The sequence below is a fragment of the Mirounga angustirostris genome, unplaced genomic scaffold, assembly GCF_029215605.1.
Source record: "Mirounga angustirostris isolate CCGP_5_RB_7025 unplaced genomic scaffold, mMirAng1.0.hap1 SCAF_9, whole genome shotgun sequence".
NCBI lineage: Eukaryota > Metazoa > Chordata > Mammalia > Carnivora > Phocidae > Mirounga > Mirounga angustirostris.
Window position 1 is genome coordinate 31,851,502 of NW_026991717.1, and position 16,094 is coordinate 31,867,595.

The window sequence follows — 16,094 nt, forward strand, 5'->3', positions numbered from 1 at the left end:
ACTGCCTTCGGCTCAGGTCATGATCCTGGAGTCCCAGGATCGAGTCCCGCATCGGCCTCCCTGCTCGGCAGGGAGTCTGCTTCTCCCTCTGGCCCTCCCCCCTCTCATGTGCTCTCTCTCTCATTCTCTCTCTCAAATAAATAAATAAAATCTTAAAAAAAAAAAAAAAAAAAAAAGAAATCAAAGCCATACCAGGATACTTTGATCCAGTGATTCCACTCCTGGAACTCTTTAGAGTTCCTATGAGCTCACTGGAGGGAATAAAAAACATGGAAATGTGGAAGTAAAAGATCGTCTCCCATGGACAGTCTGTTACTTTCTTGCCTTTCAAAAAAGTTAGTTGTCAAATATGATTTTTACAATTTTGTATTCTGCCTTTTTCTCTCTGGATGTTTTTTCATAGTATAATGCTTTATAAATATTATAATGCTTTGTTTAAAAATGTTAATGCAGAGGGGCACCTGGCTGGCGTATTTGGAAGAGCATAAAACTCTTGATCTTGGGGTCATGAGTTCAAGCCCCATCACTAAAATAAATAAATAAATAAATATGCTAATACACATAATCCATGATTGTTGTAGAAAAGCTAAAAATTGTCACCTGTAGTGCTTCCCAGAAATAATTACTGATGACATTTCTAGACTTCTCTGTGCTTTTATAGGATTTGAAAGAGGGTATACTGGGGAAAATGGTCTGTAACTTATTTTGCTCAATTAGCAATACCTGGGTCTTCATCTTTTCATGACTGTTTGATATTTTATAGAGAATTATGACTGTCTTGTCATTTAGGTGTTTTCCATTTTCCACCATTACTCCACTGTTGTTGCTAGTTAATAAAACAAGTAGTTGGGAACAACCTAGATGTCCAATCCACTGTGGGAATGGTTAATAGCAGCCTATTGTGTGAATTCCAGGTGGCATATTTTGGAGCCTGTAATAGTGAATCATAAATTACAAAAATACTGAATCAAATAAAAGGATACAAAGCTGTGTGTACTATGATTGCAGCTATGTAACCAACAAAACGTGTATGTATTTACATAAGAAGGGCAGGTTCCTGTGGCCCAGAATAAGGTTTGTAGTTGGCCAAGCAGAGAGAGCTAACATATCCTTGTTAGATATGTTCCATGTACTTGAATGATCTGACCCCAGATCGTCCACTTAGTTGTCTGCTTCTACTTTCAGTTATTTCTTTAGTTTCTTTTCTTTTTTTTTTTTTTAAAGATTTTATTTATTTATTTGACAGAGACAGAGCGAGAGAGGGAACACAAGCAGGGGGAGTGGGAGAGAGAGAAGCAGGCTTCCCACGGAGCAGGGAGCCTGATGTGGGGCTCGATCCCAGGACCCTGGGATCATGACCTGAGCCGAAGGCAGACGCTTAACGACTGAGCCACTCAGCTGCCCCTATTTCTTTAGTTTCTAATCCATCACCTGTACTCTTTGCAGGACAGAAGACATTTCCTAAGCTTTTCGGGGTTGTTGATTTTTTTCTTCAGGGTTTTAAACCTATAAATGTTTATTAGAAGTTTACTGTGTGTTTTGTTTTTTTTTTTTTTAAAGATTTTATTTATTTATTTGAGAGAGAATGAGAGAGACAGAGAGCACATGAGAGGGGGGAGGGTCAGAGGGAGAAGCAGGCTCCCCGCCGAGCAGGGAGCCCGATGCGGGACTCGATCCCGGGACTCCAGGATCACGACCTGAGCCGAAGGCAATTGCTTAACCAACTGAGCCACCCAGGCGCCCCTACTGTGTGTTTTTCATAGTGAGTGGAATTACCGTCCTCACCCACAATGACTTAACAATGGATTACATTGTGTAGTGAGGGCCTATGAAGGAATGGGTAGACTTACCCTATGGATAAGAATAGTTTTCAGAGTGGCAGACGGAATAGCAGAAACAAAGGCTTAGTAACCAAAAAAAATTATGTCAGTGATCCTTTAAAATGTTCATTTGGAGAACAAAATTTGATACTATTAACATTAAGCATAAGCAGCCCTTCAGATCCCCTGCCCACCCCTGAGCCCCAGCCTCCTCTCCATTTTGTTTCTGTGTACATCGTACACTGCTTTTTAAAAACTCAGCCACGTTTAGCTCTCTGTGTATCCATTCAGACCCTCTTCTGTGCCTTTACGTACATACATGTGTGTATATGGAAATAAATGACATTAGGCTGCACATTCTGCATCATGGTTTTTTTCATTTAGTATGGCTTAGAATTTCTCTGTTTTGATTTATATAGATCCAGCTCATTTTTTCACCTGCTTTGTCATGCTTAAGAGTAAAAATGGGGCGCCTGGGTGGCTCAGTTGGTTGAGCGACTGCCTTCGGCTCAGGTCATGATCCTGGAGTCCCTGGATCGAGTCCCACATCGGGCTCCCTGCTCGGCAGGGAGTCTGCTTCTCCCTCTGCCCCTCTCCCCTCTCATGTGCTCTCTCTCATTCTCTCTGAAATAAATAAATAAAACCTTTAAAAAAAAAAAAAAGAGTAAAAATGTACCATAGTTTAAAAATGTACCATAGTTTTAAAAAAAAATCATTCCTGGAAAAAAAAAAAAGTCTTGAAAAAAAGGGGGGCGGCCCCTGGGTGGCTCAGTCGTTCAGGCATTAAGCACCTGCCTTCGGCTCAGGTCATGATCCCAGGGTCCTGGGATCCAAGCCCCGCATCAGGCTCGCTGCTCGGCGGGAAGCCTCCTTCTCCTTCTCCCACTCTCCCTCCCTTGTGTTCCCTCTCTGTGTCAAAAAAAAAAAAAAAAAAAGCTTTAAAAATTTTTCAGAAAATCATTCCTGGGACACCCGGGTGGCTCAGGACACTCTAAGCATCCGACTCTTCATTTCTGCTCCGGTCATGATCTTGGGGTCGTGAGATTGAGTCCCACGTCCGGCTCACACTCAGTGCGGAGTCTGCTTGAGATTCTCGCCCTCTGCCCCTCCCCGCCGCTCGCCCTTTTTCTGTCTCTCTCAAATAAATAGAATCTTAAAAAAAATCATTCCCTTCGTGGTGAACATTTAAACAATTTCCATTTTTTACTTTCTCAAATAGTGCTACATCCTAGTGCTTGTATCCTAGTGCACATATGTTAGAATTTGAAGTGGAGACCAAGAAATGAAATCACTGGGTCAAAGAGTGTGTGTGTTTTACATTTTAAATAAATAAATACATATATATACGTATATATATTCTTTTAATTTTTGTTTTAAGTAGGCTCCACACCCAACATGTGAACTCAGGACCCTGAGATCACAAGCCGCACGCTCCACCAACTGAGCTGGCCAAGTGTCCCTGAATGTTGCATTTTAATGGAGAATGCCATCTCACTCTCTACAGCCACAGGCTGTATATACTAGAGTACTCTTTTTCTTTTCTTTTTTCTTTTAAGATTTTATTTTTTTATTTTTTTGAGAGAGCACGTGAGCGGGGGCAAGGGCAGGGGGAGAGAGGGATTCTTCAGCAGGCTCCATGCTCAGCCTGAGCCCAGTGCAGGGCTTAATCTCACGACCCTGAGATCATGACCCTGAGTAAAATCCAGAATCCGATACTCAACTGACTGAGCCACCAGGCTCCCCTAGGGTGCACTTCTATAGGAGCATTTATTTCCCCATCCTTAGTTAACACTGGGTATTATCAAACTTCTTTATTTTGGCCGTTTGGGTGGCTAGAAAATTACATTATTCTGATTCATATTTCCCCATTCTCTATCATTGCCCATTTCTGTTTCCTTTTCTGTGTATTGCTTATTCATATCTTTCACCCTGTGTTTGGGAGGAATGTATAGTTCTTTTTATGTACTTTTAAAAATAGGGTTTTCTCTGGTGTAGTTTCTCTGAAATTGATTGGACTTCCCCTGTATCCTTCAGTGGCCACCTGAGTGTCACTTCAGTGACATGAAATCATTCTCAGCTCACCGAGGAGCAATTGTTTATTCCCATAGTATACCGCCCATGTCTCTAGAATGTACCTTGGTAGTTACCTTAGTTGTAATGTAAATATAGCTGTTTATATTTCTGTTTCCTTTACTGAATTGGGCTCCTCCGAGCTAGAAACTGTGTTGTCTTCTAAAGGTACCTGATAAATAATAGACATTCAGTGACCATATGTTGAATGAATGAAGTATAGGATATTGGTGAAGGAGATATGTAGAAAGAGGGTCCAAATAGTAGAGGATCCTCAGCCATACTAAGTAAAAGCTTGAACTTTCCGAATGTGGTTGGTAAGTGGTGAAGCATTTTTAAGGACTATCCCACTGGATTTGAGCTTTCAGGAAGATCAGTTTGGTAGCACTGAGTAAGGAGGAGTGGAGGAACCAGAGGTGTGTTTACAACTGGAGGCAGTTACCATTTGGGTGATGGATGTGGGCAGTCAAATAATGAGACTAGTCAAGACTTGGGGAGTGGTTGCAGAGATGCGATAACCAGGGTAAACGCATGGTTAAGGGCCTAACAAGACAGGTGACAGGTGAGATTAAGTTCAGTTTTAAGTAGAAAGGAGACGGTCTTCTCAGTATCACCTTAAAGACTGATTTCCTTAAGCAGTAGGATAAATCTTGACACTCTAGGTCACCCTGGTCGGGTGGGGAGGAGCAAACTCCTAGGGACAGTTTTTTAAAATCTATTTTGGAAGTAACTGTGTTTGTATTTATGTTGTATGTATTATGTTCTTGTCATGTTTTAAATTTTACTAGCAGGTAGGAATTTTTAAAGCTTCTCTGAAAGAACACTTGGAATCAGAACTGGCTTCTGGTCCTGTTTACTTACTGACTCAGTAGACTTGAGAAGTGAGAACTCTGATTTTTAGGTTTTTCCCTGTGTAAAATGAAGAAGGTTGAAATAGATGATTCTCAAGCTTCCTTGTAAAATGATCTTCTCCATGTGATTTGGACAGTGATCTTATCTGCAGTAAGCCATTAGGATAAGGACATTGAAAATCTTGGGATTCTGACAGGGGAGGTCCCATGTGCCACCACCATTTGATAGTTTTTTATGCAAAGCATGACTTGTTTTTTGCCTCTAATCAGTGTATTGCTTTTAAATAGGAATTTTTTAAAAAATCATAACAAATGTTAGAAATCAGAATTTTGAGAACTTCAAATATGATTGATACCATTACAGCAGATCACTTTGTTAATACGTGGATGCTTTGTGTTCTTTACACCACAGTGTGTATGATGGCTTGGGTAGTCTTTTTATTTTATTTTAAGATTTTATTTTTAAGTAATCTCTACACCTAATATGGGGCTCAAACTTGCAATCCAGAGATCGACTATCACATGCTCTATGACTGAGCCAGCCAGGTGCCCCCTTGGGTGGTCATCCTTCTGGCGGTAGAATTGATTGCTGCTCTCTGTTGGGTTTGATGTTTTCTGCTTCACCTTAGTATAAGAAGTTCTTTTTCCTTTTCCTTCTTTATTTCCTTTTCTTCTCTTTTTTCTTTCATGCTTAACGTTTTTGTATTAAGTTCCAAAAATGGGATTATTGGGTAAAATGGCATTGACATTTTATGGTTCTGGCTTTATGCTATATTTCTTTCCAATGAACAAAATAAGTTTAAAACACTCTTACATTGATTATTGCTTCAGCTAATACAAGAGGTATGAAACATGAAATGGTACTTTTTGCTCTAACCTTTCATTGTGCTGGTAGCAAGATTGGACTTTTGCCTTTTTTATCACCTGTCTCCTAAACTTTGGAGTACCTGCCTCATCTCTTCAATTAGAGTGAAGTTTTATAACTTTATTGCCTCCCTACCTCCCAACCCTTGAGTAGCTAGGTTATAGGTTTGGAGGAGATGGTCTTTTGTTTACATCCTGGTTTCTTATTTGCAGCTTATGTTTATTCAGAGCCAGGGCCAGGTTCAGCTGACCATTGAGCTCCTGGACACGGAAGAGGAGAACTCCGATGACCCTGTAGAAGCAGAGGTATGGACAAGTATATTGCAGAAACTGTGTGCTTAGAGAGCGGTCCTATCCTGAGAATCTGCCTCGTGATAGTCTTCTAGAAGGCCAAGACAGCCTCAGCCATGTTAAGGGTCAGAACCTGATGCTTAAAGTATAGGCCATTCCAGCCATGTGTTCAGCGGAAGGGAAGGGCTGTCTAGTGGTAGATATTTAGGGTTGATGGCAATCTCATTTAGCCGTCAGTAAAGCCATCTCTCAGGACATTTTATGGTTGGCAACTTTCCTGTTTTTCTTCTAAAGTATAAGAAACAACACATGAGGTACCATCTGCCCGGTATCATCTTGATTTTGTGTCATGTTTACTTTTTATTGGGATAGATGAAGCCAGGAGTTGTCAACCCCACAGAGTGGATAGAGTGAGTTGGTTATCATAGCTAGGCGTAGCAGGTAATGTTAATGAGAGACACAAGCCATGTGTATGATGTTGAGGGGCTATGGAAGGGAGATTGTTGTTCTGTGGGAATATTGGCTCCTCGTTGCCAAATCTTGGGGAAAAAATTTTCTGAGATTCCAGAAATCCAGATTTTAATGTGAAAGATACTGATTTTCAGACATTTGCCACTGTATGTTTTCTTCTTTAACAACACCCTCTGTGGGGAAATAAAACTTGTCAGTGAGCCAGTCTCTACCCATTTATGACTTCTGATAACCTTTAAAGTATCTCAGACAAACTTAGGGTTTTGTCACCTAAGAGGAATTTATAGCTGTGTGTCAATACCAAGTAACAGCGTGTCATTATGGAAAGATATTTTTGATGTTAAAATTTAAGGGTTTCTGAAGTTTAGTCCTTGAATTTGCTAGACTACCTGAGAAGGATGGAGTCCAGTTTTTGTACTCTCTCTCCACCCCCGTTTTGTATTTATAATCCTAGCGTTGGTCAGACTATGTGGAACGATACATGAATTCTGATACTACCTCTCCTGAGCTTCGTGAGCACCTGGCACGGAAACCAGTATTTCTCCCAAGGTGAGTGATCTGAGTCACGTATTGGCAGTATATGCTTGCACAGGGTTGAGGAACAGAAAGTTAAATGACTTTCAGATCCTTGGTTTTCGCTTACTCAGTTCGTTGTTCTGTCTGCTGAACAGCAAGGACACTGAGGACACTAATTCAAGGTTTCTATGGCTGTTCTACCATGAGCTTACCTGGAACATGTGCCCCAAAGCATCAGAGAAGTGAGAGCTTTAGAGAATCAACGGTAACTTTCCTGTGTTGGAGAGGAGTGTGTGGCGGAGTCTCCAAACCTTGATGATTCATGAGGAAGACTCACAGGACTCAGCATGTAGTCATACTCACAGTGATGATTTACAGTGAAAGAATACAGAGCTAAATCAATATGGGGAGAAGGCATCTGTGACGAAGTCAGAGGAAACCAGGTGCAAGCTTCCAAGAGTCCTCTTCTATTGCAGCCACATGGGACGCTCTTAATTCCTCCAAGCAACAAATGATGACAGTATGTTTGAAACACTGTCTACCAGGGAAGCTCTTTAGGAGACTCAGTGCCAGGGTTTTTTATTGGGTGATAGTCATGTAGGCACTGTCTGCCTAGCATGTAACAAAATTCCAGACTCCCAGAAAGAAAGCAGGTTTTCAGATGAAACCACATATTTGTGTGAACAGTTTAGGTACAGTGAGCCACTTTTATTGCTTAGGGAATGGTGGAAACCCTCCCCAAATCCAAGATTCCAGAACCCAGCCAAGTGACAACCTTGAAAGCAGACCTTTCAAAAGATAGCAGTCTTACCAAAAATAATAAGATACCTAGGAATAAATGTAACCAAAGAGGTGAAAGACCTATACTCTGAAAACTGTAAAACATTGATGATGGAAATTGAAGAAGACAACGAAGTAGGAACACATTCCATGCTCATGGATTGTAAGAAGAAATATAATGTCTACACTACCTGATGCAATCTACACATTTAATGCAATCCCTATCAAAATACCACCAGCATTTTTCACAGACCTAGAACAAATAATCCTAAAATTAGTATGGAACCACAAAAGACCCTGATAGCCAAACAACCTTGAAAAAGAAAAGAAAAGCTGGAGGTATCACAACTCCAGACTCCAGTTATATTACAAAGCTGTAGTAATCAAAACAGTATGGTACTGGCACAAAAACAGACACGTAGATCAATAGAACAGAATAGAAAACCCAGCAATAAACCCATGATTTTATGGTCAAATAATTAAGCAGGAAAGAATATCCAATGGGAAAAAGACAGTCTCTTCAATAAATGGTGTTGGGAAAACTGGTCAGCTACATGCAAAAGAATGAAACTGGACCGCTTTTACACTACATACAAAAGTAAATTCAAAATGGATTTTAAAAGACCTACATGTGAGACCTGAAACCATAAAAATCCTAGAAGAGAACTCAAGCAGTAATTTCTGTGAGTCTGCTGTAGCAACATTTTTCTAGATAAGTTTCCTGAGGCAAGGGAAACAAAAACTCTTGGGACTACATCAAAATAAAAAGCTCTGCACAGCAAAGGAAATAATCAAAACTAAAAGGCAACCTACAGAATGGGAGAAGATATTTGCAAATGACATATCTGATAAAGGGTTAGTATCCAAAATATATAAAGTACTTAACACAACTCAACACCCCCCAAAAACAAATAATCCAATTAAAAACAGGCAGGGGGCGCCTGGGTGACTCAGTCAGTAAAGTGTCTGGCTCTACACTCAGCAGGGAGTCTGCTTGAGATTTTCTCTCTCCTTCTGCCCTCATGCGCACGCCCCCCCCCCCCCGCATGGGTGCACTCGCTTGCTTGCTCATTCGCTCTTCCTCTCTCTCTCAAATAAATCTTTAAAAAGAAAAAAAAAAAAACGGGCAGAAGACATGAACACACATTGCTCCAAAGAAGATTTATAGGTTGCTGACAGGTAATATGAAAAGATGCTTAACATCACTGATCATCAGGGAAATGCAAATCAAAACTACAATGAAACATTGCCTTACACCTGTCAGAATGGCTAACATCAAAAAACACAAGAAACAATGCTGGCAAGGATGTGGGAAAAAAGGCACCCTCTTGCACTGTTGGTGGGAATGCAAACTGGTGCAGCTACTGTGGAAAACAGTATGGAGGTTCCTCAAAAAATTAAAAATAGAACTGCCCTGTGATCCAGGAATTGCTCTACTGGGTATTTACCCAAAAAATACAAAAACACTAGGTCAAAGGGATACATGCACCCTTATGTTTAGAGCAGCATTATCTACAATAGCCAAGATATGGAAGCAGCCTAAGTGTCCATCGATAGATAAATGGATAAAGAAGATGTGGTATATATATACAATGGAATATTATTCAGCCATAAGAAGGAATGAAATCTTGCCATTTGCAACAACATGGGTGGAGCTAGAGGGTATTATAGAGTATAAGCTAAGTGAAATAAGTCAGAGAAAGACAAATACCATATGAATTCACTCATATGTGGAATTTAAGAAATAAACCAGCCACAGGGGAGAAAGAAGAGAGAGACAAACCAAGAAACAGACTCATTTAACTAGAGAGCAAACTGATGGTCCACCAGAGGAGGTGGGTGGGGGAGTGGGTGACATAGGTGATGGGGATTAAGGAGGACCCTTGTCGAGATGAGCACTGGCTGATGTATGGAAGTGTTGAATCACTATATTGTACATCTGCAGCTAATACAACACTGTGTGTTAACTGTATTAGAATTACATTTCTAAAAAATAATAAAGTAGAGCTCTCTTTTGAAGATAATAGGAAAAACTCACAAAAGATAGTCTTAGGTCTGCTATATTCACTTCACAGAATTTTGAAAATTTCCTCCCTATTTATGGGCAGTGTGTTGTTGGTCCTCTATCTGAGGATGAAAATGGAGTTTCAAAAGTAGAAAAGAGGTTTTGCTGTAGTAGAGTCGCTTTCTTCCTTCCCAGAAGCTCATACGTGAAATCCCACGTCTTACATTTCCAGAAAGGTATTATCCCAATAAAGATGGTCCCCCACTTAGGATAGTTTGACTATTGATTTTTGGACTTTACAGTGATACAAAAGTGAGACACACTCACTAGAAACCATTTTGAATTTGGAATTGGGTCTTTTCCCAGGCTAGTGATCTGTGGTATGACCCTCTTGCGATGCTGGGCAGGGGCCCCAACTCCTGGTCAGCCTTACGAGCACAAGGGTCAAGAACTGACACACTTAGCACCGTTCTGTACCCATACGGCCACTTCGTTTTCATTTTCCAGACAGTAGTCAATAAATTACATGACATATGCAACACTTTATTACAAAATAGACTTTGTGTTAGATGATCTTGCCCGGTTGTAGGCTAAAGTGTGTTCTGAGCACTTTAAAGTGGGCTAGACTAAGCTGTGATGTTCATTCAGTAGGTTAGGTTTATAAAATGCACTTTTGACTTACAATATTTTTAACTTCTTATCAGGATGTAACCCCTAAGTCAAGGAAGATCTGTGTTGTTGTTACTATTAGACTGAGTTCTAGTCAGAACATGAAAAGGGGGTGTGTGAGCAGAAGGGTCCTGCCAGCCTCCTCATTCCTTGGTTCATTTGGCAGACTTCGAGCAGCTGCTCTGTGCCAGGCCTCTCTTCAACAAAACAGACTTCATCTCCAGGTTTATGAACTAGTACAGTAAACGTATCCTGTATTTCTCCCCAGGTTGGCCAAGTTTTTGAAAGATTTATAACCTGTGTTGTAGAGGGTGTGGGCTAGGAAAGCACTTTCATATTCTGTGGGGAAAATATAAATTGATACAATCATTCTGGGGCCAGGGCAATTAAAATATATGGGAACTTTACCCTACAGCTTTGGTTTCTAATAATTTGCCTTACAGCTATTATACCTGAGATTCTCAGTCTTTTTGGCCTTGAGATCCCTTATATTCTTAGAGACTGAGTATTTCAAAAAGCTTTTGTTTATGTGGATTATATCAGGTAGCATTTTTTTAAAGATTATTTGGGGGGGCATGAGTAGGGGAGGGGCAGAGGGAGAGGAAGAGAATCTCAAGCAGACTCCCCGCTGAGCGCAGAGCCCCGGGCCTGGCCTCCCGGGCTCAATCTCATGACCCTGAGATCATGACCCTGAGATCATGACCTGAGCCAAAACCAAGAGTCCGACACTCAGCCAGCTGAGCTATCCAGGCGCCCCTTCATTGTTTTTGTTTTTGTTTTTTTAAAATTTTATTTATTTATTTGACAGAGACACAGAGAGGGAACACAAGCAGGGGGGAGTGGGAGAGGGAGAAGCAGGCTTCCTGCTGAGCAGGGAGCCCGATGTGGGACTCGATCCCAGGACCCTGGGATCATGACCTGAGCCAAAGGCAGACACTTAACAACTGAGCCACCCAGGTGCCCCATTGTTCATTTTTTGAGAAAATAGCTGCCAGCACATACTCCAGGATGGCTAGTCCATTGTTCTTTCAGGTAAAAAAAAGTGATCCATTTGCCACTCAGGCAGTGCTCGAGTGCTTCCCTTTAAGAATCCCATAGTGTTTTGGCACACGAGGGTGCTGTATGTGTAGTTCACATTTTCCCACATAGCATTTTAAAAGGATGTGAACTAAGGGGCTGGGATTTGAAAAATATGTTACTGCTTCATCAAGGATGTGTGGTTTTTGGGGTTTTTTTTTTTTAAAGATTTTATTTATTTATTTGACAGAGATAGAGAACAAGTAGGCAGAGAGGCAGGGAGAGGGAGAAGCAGGCTCCCTGCCGAGCAGTGAGCCTGATGCGGGGCTGGATCCCAGAACTCTGGGATCATGACCTGAGCCAAAGGCAGCTGCTTAACCGACTGAGCCACCCAGGCGCCCCTCAAGGATGTGTGTTTTTGTTGTTGTTGTTTTCAAGTTTTATTTTTTTAGGGATGCTTGGGTGGCTCAGTCAGTTAAGCATCTGCCTTCAGCCCAGGTTCCTGGGATCGAGTCCCGCATCGGGCTCCCTGCTCAGCGGGGGACCTGCTTCTCCCTCTGCCTGCCACTCCCCCTGCTTGTGTTCTCTCTCTCTGGCAAATAAATAAAATCTTAAAAAAAAAAAAAAAAAGATTTTTTAGAGAGCATGGGGAGGGGGTGGAAGGAGAGGGAGAGAGAAACTTAGACTCTACGTTGATCACGGAGCCCATCATAGGGCTCAGTCTCACAACTCTGAGATCATGACTTGAGCTGAAACCAAGAGTTGGACACTTAACCGACTGCACCACCCAGGCGTCCCCATCATGGACATTCTTAAGTGAAACCAGCTTACCTCTTTTTTTTTTTTTTTAAGATTTTATTTATTTATTTGAGAGAGAGAGCATGAGCAGGGGGAGGGGCAGAGGGAGAAGCAGACTCCCCACTGAGCTTGAACGCAGGACCCCGGGATCATGACATGAGCCAAAGGCAGACACTTAACTGACTGAGGTACACAGGCGTCCCCCAGCTTTCCTCTTTTAATTGCCAGAGCATGGCCAGAGAAGAATATAAAGGTTTCTAAGGACAGTTTGGTGCCACCAGCATTTTTATTCACCATTACTTTTGCACTGCCAGTGTAAATGTTAACATAGGAAAATAAGTTTTCTATATATGTTTCAGTATTACTGTGTTTGAGTATTATTATGAAAATAGTTTTGGGGCGCCTGGGTGGCACAGTTGCCTCACACATAGGCACTGCCCTCGGCTCAGGTCATGATCCTGGAGTCCCGGGATCGAGTCCCACATCGGGCTCCCTGCTCAGCAGGGAGTCTGCTTCTCCCTCTGACCCTCCTCCCTCTCGTGCTCTGTCTCTCATTCTCTCTCTCACAAATAAATAAATAAAATCTTTAAAAAAAAAAAATAGTTTTGATCTCACAGATCTCCTGAAGAGAGTCTTGGGGGCCCCCAAGGGTCCTTGGACCAAAGAACTGCTGTCCTACAGAAATACATGTATACAAAGATATTCACTGAAGCAATCTTTTTTCATAGCAAAGTATTAGAAACAATATAATTGTCTGGCTGACAAGCTTTCTTCTAATTGCTTTTGGAGAGAATTCAGCTCTAAATACCTGCCAGGGCATCCATTGATGTGAATTGTCTTCTTAACTGTGTAGGTAGAATACAGAGGAGTTATGTACCATCTTTGCGGGGGGATTGAAAAAATAGGCAAGGGCGCCTGGGTGGCTCAGTTGGTTAAGCGACTGCCTTTGGCTCAGGTTATGATCCTGGAGTCCTTGGATCCAGTCCCGCATCGGGCTCCCTGCTTGGCAGGGAGTCTGCTTCTCCCTCTGACCCTCCCCCCTCTCATGTGCTCTTTCTCATTCTCTCTCTCACAAATAAATAAATAAAATCTTCAAAAAAAAAGAAAAAATAGGCAAATAATCATCTTTGCTCCGTGGTTCAGGTGAGGAGCCCTGATTGATTCCTATTAAGGAATGGTTCAATTAAGGCATGTTACTCTGCAGCAATTCAAGAGAATGTGACAAGTCTTTGGTGAAATGAAAGAAACCTTCACATTAAGTGAAAAGTGGAGAATAATAAAATCTTTATAGTATGATCCTGTTTTGTCTTTAAAAGCATCCCAAAGCAGAACTATAGTGAGTGATTACGTATGTGAATTCAGAGAGGCTTAGAAGGTTTAAAATCAAAACTATCAGTGGCTACCTCTGCCAAGGCACATGGGATTCGGAGAATCTGGGGTAAGAGATGGTTAATTTCTACTTTATATTCTATGTATTTCTGCATTTGAAACTTTTTTTTTTTTTAACAAACCATTGGAGATATATGTAACTGAAATTGTGATAACTGCTATAAAGGCATACGAGAAGGAGAACCCCTTTGAGGGGACTCATAGGAATCCGCATCTGGAGGAGCTCTGATCCTGCAGGGCTTCTCTGCTTTGTAGGAATCTGAGGCGGATCCGGAAATGTCAGCGTGGTCGAGAACAGCAGGAAAAGGAAGGGAAGGAAGGAAACAGCAAGAAGACCATGGAGAATGTGGATAGCCTGGATAAACTGGAGTGTAGATTCAAGTTGAATTCCTACAAGATGGTGTATGTGATCAAGTCAGAGGACTACATGTATCGGAGAACTGCCTTGCTCCGGGCTCATCAGGTAAGAACCGGTCACTGGAATTTCTCCATACCTCTCCCTCCCCTGCCAGGCCCAGGCCTACTGCAGAGGTTCCTGACTGTTTCTCTCCCTTTATGAGAACCACCTCTTGGATTTGAGAATTGTTGAGTAAACAGGTGTATTCTTTTAAAGACGTCAGAACAAAGGTCCACAGACTGTGTGCCTTAAACAACAGAAATTTATTGTCCTACAATTCTGGAGGCTAAAAGTCAAAAATTGAATTGTGGCAGAGTTGGTTTGAACCAGGGCTGTGAGGGAGAATCTTTTCCATGCCTCTCCTCGCACCTGGTGTTTTGCTGGCTGTCTTTGGCCTTCCTTGGCATGCAGGTCTCCGCCTTCATCTTCTTCACGTTGCGTTTTCCCTGTGTGCCTGTGTCCAGTGTCCCCCTTTTAAAGGGGGCCGGTCATACCGGACTCTAGGTCCACCGTGCTACAGTCTGACTGCATCTTAACTGATTACATCTGCCACAACTTTATTTCTAAGTTAGGTCACATTCTGAGGTACTGGGGGGAGGACTTCAGCACAATGATTTCCAGGGGACACAGTTCAATCCACAAAAGCCAGTGACACCTCAGCGAAGCTCCTCCCAGCTTTTGCATTTCAAGTGGTATTGCTTATGAATTCTCTTTGTTCTCACATGCTGTCTCAACTGTGAAAGCTTCCTGGGGCAGTTTTATAGCAGGATTGTACCAGGCCTTGGGGACAACCAGGAAGGAGAGAAACTAGGTGAAGTGATTGTGGGGAGCTGGCATTCAGGCTCTGTTTGTGTGGTGGGGGAGATCTTCCTTAGGAGGTGACGCTTGAGGTTGGAACAGTGACCATGATCCATCCTGGTGAGGAGTTGAGGGTTGGTGCTTTCTAGATGAAGGAAATCAGCAAATGCAATGCCGGAAGGGAGGAAAGGACTCGGCATGTTTGAGAAACTAGAAGCATCAGTGTGGCTTGAGCCAGAGGGAGAGTGGCGTACTTGAAGGGTGGGCAGAGACATCATCACTAGTCTCATAGACCGTGGTTTGGATTTTGTTTGCAGTACATGGGGACATTGTTGACAGGATGGCTTGGACTGCTGTCCATCCCAGTGGGGACGATTTGGGGCATGAAGTTGGAAAGGCAGAGAATGCTCAAAAGATGCTCTTGTCCAAGTGAGATGTGACTGTGGCCCAGGCTACCAGGGTGGCGGTGAAATTGTAAGAATTAGATCAAAGGTACAATTTGGAGATAACAATTGTCAGGATGTGGAAATGATCGGATGTGAGTAGGTAAGAGAAAGTAGAACATCAAGGATGATGCCTGGTCTTTTTGTTTTGTTTTTGTTGGCTTCTGCTTGAATAAATGGGCAGTTTAGAGGTATAATCTGTTGATAGGAAGGGGGTGGGGGCACATCAAGCCTGTGTTTTGAACTGGTGTAGTTTGAAAGGACTAGAGATCATTCAAATAGGAGATGATGGGTGGGTGGTTTAATAGACTTCTCTCATGATGATGTGTGTTGTATGTCTGATGCATATTATTTGAGGAGCTGGGTAACACCTAATTCATCTTTGCATCTCCTGCTCTGCCTCACACATAGGCACTGATAAACATTTACTGGATGGGTAGGTGGGAGCATAAACCTCCCCTGAAGTTCAGCCATGTCCCACGCCCTGCTATGCAGGGTCGGGTAATACCCTGAAGGGAAGGTGGGTTTTAAGCCCTTTGCCTTGCTCTGTCTTACTAGGAGTGGATTTCCATGCTGACAGAATGACCTAATAGCTGCAACTCATTGTGTCTCATTCGGGTACATTAGAAGCAGCTGGGCTGCTAGTTTAAAAATGCAGATTGATGAAAACGAGGAAATCTGTATTTTTATCAGTTTCCCTAGTTGATACTAATGAATGCTAAAAATGAGAACTACTAGGCTCGTTCTGCTCAGACCCCATGTTGGCATTTCTTAAGGGGCTTTACGGGTTCCAACTCTACACGCTCTGTGTTCTTAGTCTCTTTCAATTTTCTTCTTTAAACAGAGACTCCTAACTAACCAGTAGTATCAAAGGCTTGACCCCACATCTTTTCCTCTGCTACTTTAGGAGAAAAT

At 42.2% G+C, this 16,094-nt stretch overlaps 1 protein-coding gene across 4 annotated transcripts in view; it reads left to right on the forward strand.

Moving 5' to 3' along the window:
• SIN3A (SIN3 transcription regulator family member A) overlaps nt 1-16,094 on the forward strand; it is a 70,445-nt gene that overhangs the window by 53,171 nt on the left and 1,180 nt on the right. For 3 of the 4 annotated variants that reach the window (XM_045899663.3, XM_045899662.3, XM_064570129.1), the window contains exons 18-20: nt 5,819-5,911; nt 6,822-6,916; nt 13,797-14,004. In XM_045899663.3, the coding sequence (XP_045755619.1) occupies nt 5,819-5,911; nt 6,822-6,916; nt 13,797-14,004 (396 nt within the window). Of the gene's footprint in view, nt 1-5,818; nt 5,912-6,821; nt 6,917-7,038; nt 8,519-13,707; nt 14,005-16,094 lie in introns of those variants that run through there. The other variant, XR_010404941.1, reaches the window with a different exon arrangement.